The sequence below is a fragment of the Vigna unguiculata genome, chromosome 10 (genome assembly GCF_037176805.1).
Source record: "Vigna unguiculata cultivar grain cowpea cultivar isolate G323 ecotype 2 chromosome 10, ASM3717680v1, whole genome shotgun sequence".
NCBI classification, from domain to species: domain Eukaryota; kingdom Viridiplantae; phylum Streptophyta; class Magnoliopsida; order Fabales; family Fabaceae; genus Vigna; species Vigna unguiculata.
The window spans coordinates 15,897,961-15,903,471 of record NC_140801.1 but is presented as its reverse complement, the minus strand read 5'-3'; the positions used below and the strand labels follow the sequence as shown (position 1 = coordinate 15,903,471).

General features: G+C 32.0%; 1 protein-coding gene across 1 annotated transcript; it reads right to left on the bottom strand.

Moving 5' to 3' along the window:
* Window positions 1-338: 338 nt before the first annotated feature.
* On the bottom strand, window positions 339-2,845 carry LOC114167421 (cytochrome P450 83B1-like). The gene is made up of 3 exons (XM_028052507.2): window positions 2,255-2,845; window positions 1,739-2,054; window positions 339-1,146 (listed from the first exon to the last, which is right to left on the bottom strand). The coding sequence occupies exons 1-3, from the start codon at window positions 2,824-2,826 to the stop codon at window positions 538-540; spliced, it is 1,497 nt and encodes a 498-aa protein (XP_027908308.1). The 5' UTR covers window positions 2,827-2,845; the 3' UTR covers window positions 339-537.
* Between the last annotated feature and the right edge of the window lie 2,666 nt (window positions 2,846-5,511).

Below are 5,511 nucleotides of genomic sequence, written 5' to 3'. Positions count from 1 at the left end.
TAATTTTTCATTTTATTAGGAATTGAAGAATAAATTGAAAATTTTATATTGAATAGCAATGAAAAAAATTAGTGATGATAAAAAAGTTTAATGTTAAAATAAGTGTCTAAGTCTTTTATATAAATAACTTATATCTTAGAAGGGATCGATCTCCCTAATCTATACCACTAAAAAATTATAACACTAAGTAACTTTCTTTTGAAAGAAAAAGTAATTAACTTATTAAGTTATTTTCGTCTTAATCTCATGAACATACCGTTGTTCGGCATAAGTATTGCTACACGAATATTACTTGGCTGATTACAATTTCTTGAATCATTTTATGGTATTATTGGCCATTCATACAAAGAGGGATACGCTTCTCATCTCATTGTACAACCAAGATCAATATCTAAATTTAATTATACAATAAAAGACATATTCATGAATAAGGACATCACATCATTATTTAGTACAATATTATCTCCAGGCAACTAAAGACGCCAAACAACAAAACACCACACAATAATATTACACACCTTTTTATTAATCAAACTTCTAGATTCGAACCTTAGCCAAAACACATAGAGGATTCTTCTTGTGCTGAGTAATCCCTGGCAACACTTCAGTATCAATATCTTCTTTTTTCATTCCAACTGGTAATTCCCAATCAAATGATCTGAGAAGATTCACTAGAATAAGATCCAATGAAGCAATTGCCATTATCATACCAGGGCAAATTCTACGTCCAGCACCAAATGGAATGAACTCAAAATGTTGCCCTCGAAAATCTATTGTATTATCTAAGAACCTCTCTGGTAAAAACTCATCTGGGTATTTCCATGAGTTAGAGTCTCTATGGATTGTCCAAGCATTCACATACACTATTGTCTTTGCTGGAATTTCATATCCATCTAAAATACATGCTTCATTTGTTTCCCTCTGCAGAAGTAGGGGTGCTGGTAGATGCAGTCTCAATGTCTCTTTTAATACGGCCTTGAAATAGGGAAGCTTTTGAATATCATCTTCATACAAAAAATCTTTTTCACCCGCCAAATTCCTAATTTCTTCTTGAACTTTCTTCATTACTCTTGGATTTTTTAGTAGTAAGGTCATAGCCCAGATCGTTGTAGCAGCAGTTGTATCTGTTGCTGCTACAAGCATGTTCTGCAAAAAAAAAGAAATCAACGGTTCATAATCGATCCAAAACATATTTTCAGAAATAAATTAAGAAAAAAATCATAAACGTACACTTTCACTAGGGGACACCTATTATATATTTTTACACGGTGGTTAAACTAATCTAATATATTGGTTAAATTTGTTAATTTCATATGTGAACCAATTTATTAACTTCAACATAAAGGTTAACAAAGATCCAGTTAAACCATTTGAAGAAAGGTAGTTGAAGAATGTTGTTCGGGAATAAGGAAATGATAAGAACCCGATCCATCCACTTATGGTTTATGATTAAGCCGATACAGTTAAACCATTTCCAGCCTAATGCCATCCTACCAAGAAAGTGTAACTCAATTTATCTCTCTTAATGGTGGCTTAAGTATTTATGTATGTATAAAAATTAAACCTATAACTCAATTTTAGAGGATTAAAACAAGTAATTTGTATGTATTAAAATTACAATACATAAAGATCAAAGAAGTAATTAAAAATGTTCTATCTCACGCCTAATCTATATACATATCAATAATTTGTTACTCAAGTAGATAAATTAAACGAGGAAAGGAAAAGAAATCCAAACCATGAAAACAGCTTTGATATGATCATTTTCGAGGTCTACAGAAAACGAACGTTGGTTTTTGAGTTGAAGTAAGACATCAATCAAATCCTCGTTCTCTGGTGTGTTTCTATTAGGATCCATGTGTTCATCAATCACTTCTTGGTAGAAGGTATCCAACTCCTTGAAATTTTGTTCAAGACGAGCACGCAGTCCTGTGATTCTATCAATCCAACCCAAGAAAGGAATATAATCTGAGAAAAAAAACATGCCCATCATCGCTTCACACTCATTCAGTAGTCCATGGAACTTACTCCTTTCTGTTCCTTCATCTTCATACCTGGTGGAAAGTCGACCAATATATGATACTTAGTCAAACATTTAATTAAACTTATACTCAATCTTGTACTAAAAAGTATATCACAATTTTTTAAAAATGATAAAATTAGAAAACAGTTTTGAAAGTGTAAATGCCACTCGTCCTAAAACTAAATGAGCTTCTTTGAGTGTGAAAAACATGCTCCTTGTCTCTTACAATACCTTCTCCCAAAGGCAATTCTACATATAATAGTGGTGGTGAGGGACATGAGTGCATCACTCAAATTCGTAACCTTGGAGGATGAGGCATGCATTGATATTTTTTTTATCATTTGCTTGACCTCAAAGTGTCTTATTGAGGAAAAGTTTGAGACACGAATGGAGCTAAGAAGATGAACAACACAAATTTTTCTGATTTCTCTCCAATAACTGTTGTATGGGCAAAATGCAATGTCAATCCCATTATAAGACAATTTCTGTTGGCCAAGTAATCTAGGTCTCCCACAAAACTCAAGGTCATGATCTTTCATTATCTCTTTGGCAAGTTTAGGAGAGGAAACAACAATGGCTGATCTTAAACCTAATTTAAGGGAAAATATTGGTCCATATTTTTTTGAGAGTTGCCATAGCTGAAGATAAAGAGTAGAGTTATTGAGCTGATGAAGGTTCCCTATTATGGGAAGGCCTCTAGGACCAGGTGGGAATGGTGGGTTTTTCAAGGTTTTGAAGTATTTGAGGAAGAATGAGAAAAACACAGGAAGAATAAGGCATAGAACTAGAAGTGAGGACCACATTGTTTCTATAACAATGAGGTAGAAGAAAACACTATTTCTGAAACTCATTGGAATCATAGAATCTTATATAGAGGGGCCATAAGCATGTTAGGTAAATTTCACAAGAATCTGTTAACAGTAAGTGTGACGAGGATTTCAAAAGATATGCCTCAATAATATAAAGATATTTTTGCATTGAAAGTGACAAGGACAAAAATAAATAAAAGATTAAAGAAGAGTTTAGAGTTTTACATAACAATATAATTTAAAAACTCTTTTGTAAACAAAAATATTTTGTATATATATTGGAATAGAATTTATCTTTACCAAAGTCTTTCTAGAATTAATGATCTAAGAATATCCAAATATCCTAAAAAATATATGAATATTTAAAAAGTATGAATATTTCTATTAAAATTCTCCAGCAAAAATATCCTTCTAGAATATTCTAATAACATTTAGTATATTTTAGAACTATGTAGATAAAAACATCACTAAGTAACTTAACTATTTAATATTTAATGATAGAGAAGGTTTTTTTATACGGGTTAACAGAGTTTCTATATCGATTCTAGAATCAATATAAATATAAGGAGTGTAGAAAATTATATATAATAAGTGATTTTAAAATTATATAACATTTGTATAATTAATAAAATGTAATGAGTATTTAAAATTAATTATAATCTTTAAATAACAATTAAATTAAAATTAAGTACAACACGGCTCGTCTTTCTCTAACATGCAAGCATTTATTTCTTTATTAGAAAAAAATTTGTTTAAATTTTTTTCGTTAATATTTCTATTATTTTCAGCAATCTAATCTTTTATATTCTTATTTATCATTGCATCTACTTATAATTTGTTTCAACATTTTTTCAAAGCATTTTCTTCTAAAATCTTAAACGTCTCATTTAGATTATCTTAATATAGTTAATAAAGTTTGTTTATCTGATTTTGATATTCCTTTATACTGAAACATTTAATTTAATAATTAAACTTAATTAAATGAAAACATCACACTATATAATATAATGAGCTAAGATTCGGAGTATTAATATCATTCCATATAATTACCGAAAAATACTCAGAGAAAAACGAAGTACACCAAGACACTACAAAAAAAATTGAAATTACCGAAGGAATTTTATCGACGGATATATTTTTGTCGGTAAATTTGAATTACCGACAGATTCTCAAATTTTAATTATCGACGGAAAAATCAGTAAAAATTCGTCCGTAACACAGATTTCATTTATCGACAGAAAAATCCGTTGGTAAAATCTGTCAATAATTTAAATTTTTTTTATCCATAAATTTATCAACGGATTTTTTCGTCCGTAAAAGAAGCAGGAAATTTTTGCCCAAATATGAATTACTGACAGATTTACCGACGGAAAAATTCGTCGATAAAAGAAGCAGGAAATTTCCCGCCCAAATTTGAATTACCGACGGATTTTTTCATAAGTAAATCCATCGTACTTACATAACTCAAAATTTGTCAGTAAAATTCGTCAATAATTTAAATTTTTTTATCGACGAAACCTCACCTTATAAGAAGACGAGAAGAAGAAAAGAAGAAAAAGAAGGAGAAGAAGAAGAAGAAGAAGAAGAAAAAGAAGAGAAGTAGAAGAAGAAGAAGAAGGAGAAAGAGAAGAAGAAGAAGGAGAAGAAGGAGAAGGAGAAGGAGAAGGAGAAGAAGAATAAGAAGGAGAAAAAGAAGAAGGAGAAGAAGAAGGAGAAGGAGGAGAAGAAGAGGAAGAAGGAGAAGATAAAGGAGAAGAAGGAGAAGAAAGAGAAGAAGAAAAAGATGACGGCGGAGGTGACAGCGGCGACGACGGTGGCACGGCGGTGATAGCGGCGACGCCGGTGGCAGCGACGACGGTGACGGCAACCACGAAGAAAAAAACGAAAAATATTTTGAAGGAGCGAGGAGAAAGAAGATGAACAGTGCAACAAATTTGCCGACGAATTTTTTGGTAATTATCGATGGATTTTTCAGTCGATAATTACCGATGGATTTTAGTGACAGATTTACCGACATATTTTTTTGTCAGTAATTATCGACAAATTTACCGACGGATTTTTCTTTCGGTAATTACCGACAGAACATGATTTCCGTCGGTAAAATTTTACCAACAAACATTTTACTGATGAATTTTTGACCATCGTTAATCCGTTGAAATATTGATTTAGCGACAGATTTTGACCATTACTGACGGATTATGATCGTCGATAATATCAGTTTTTCTTGTAGTGAGATGCCAACATAGAACAAAGTACAAACGATTAATACTCAAAAACTTGGTGATACATGGGCCATGACCCTAAATGAAAACTCGAAGAACGGAGACCATCCTAGAGAGGCTAAGCAGCGGAATCATCATTTCCCTGTTGACCACGAGTAGCTCTCGCATATGCTCACATCAATAAATTGATGATTATCGCAAAAGAGAAAACCACACACATAGAACATGCAACAAAGAGAAAGGGAAAATTGATTATCATACAGTTATCTTCAATTTCATAGTCCGAGATGCATATGTCAACCAATCATGTTATGACTTGCGAACAATACACTAAGACTCAAGACATGACTCATCCGTATACATATAATTAGTCGAATTCAACGGATGCTTGCGCTTGTAGTGGTCTTAACTGCTCTACTGAGCTAAATGTTCCAGTGTCTCATCCCCCACGCATAAG

Coding starts and splice junctions, on each gene's coding strand:
- LOC114167421 (XM_028052507.2), bottom strand. CDS start 2,826: ATGTGGTCCTCACTTCTAGTTCTATGCCTTATTCTTCCTGTGTTTTTC. Junction 2,055..2,254: donor AGAATTGCCTTTGGGAGAAG/GTATTGTAAGAG, acceptor ACTTTCCACCAG/GTATGAAGATGAAGGAACAG. Junction 1,147..1,738: donor ATATCAAAGCTGTTTTCATG/GTTTGGATTTCT, acceptor TTTTTTTTGCAG/AACATGCTTGTAGCAGCAAC.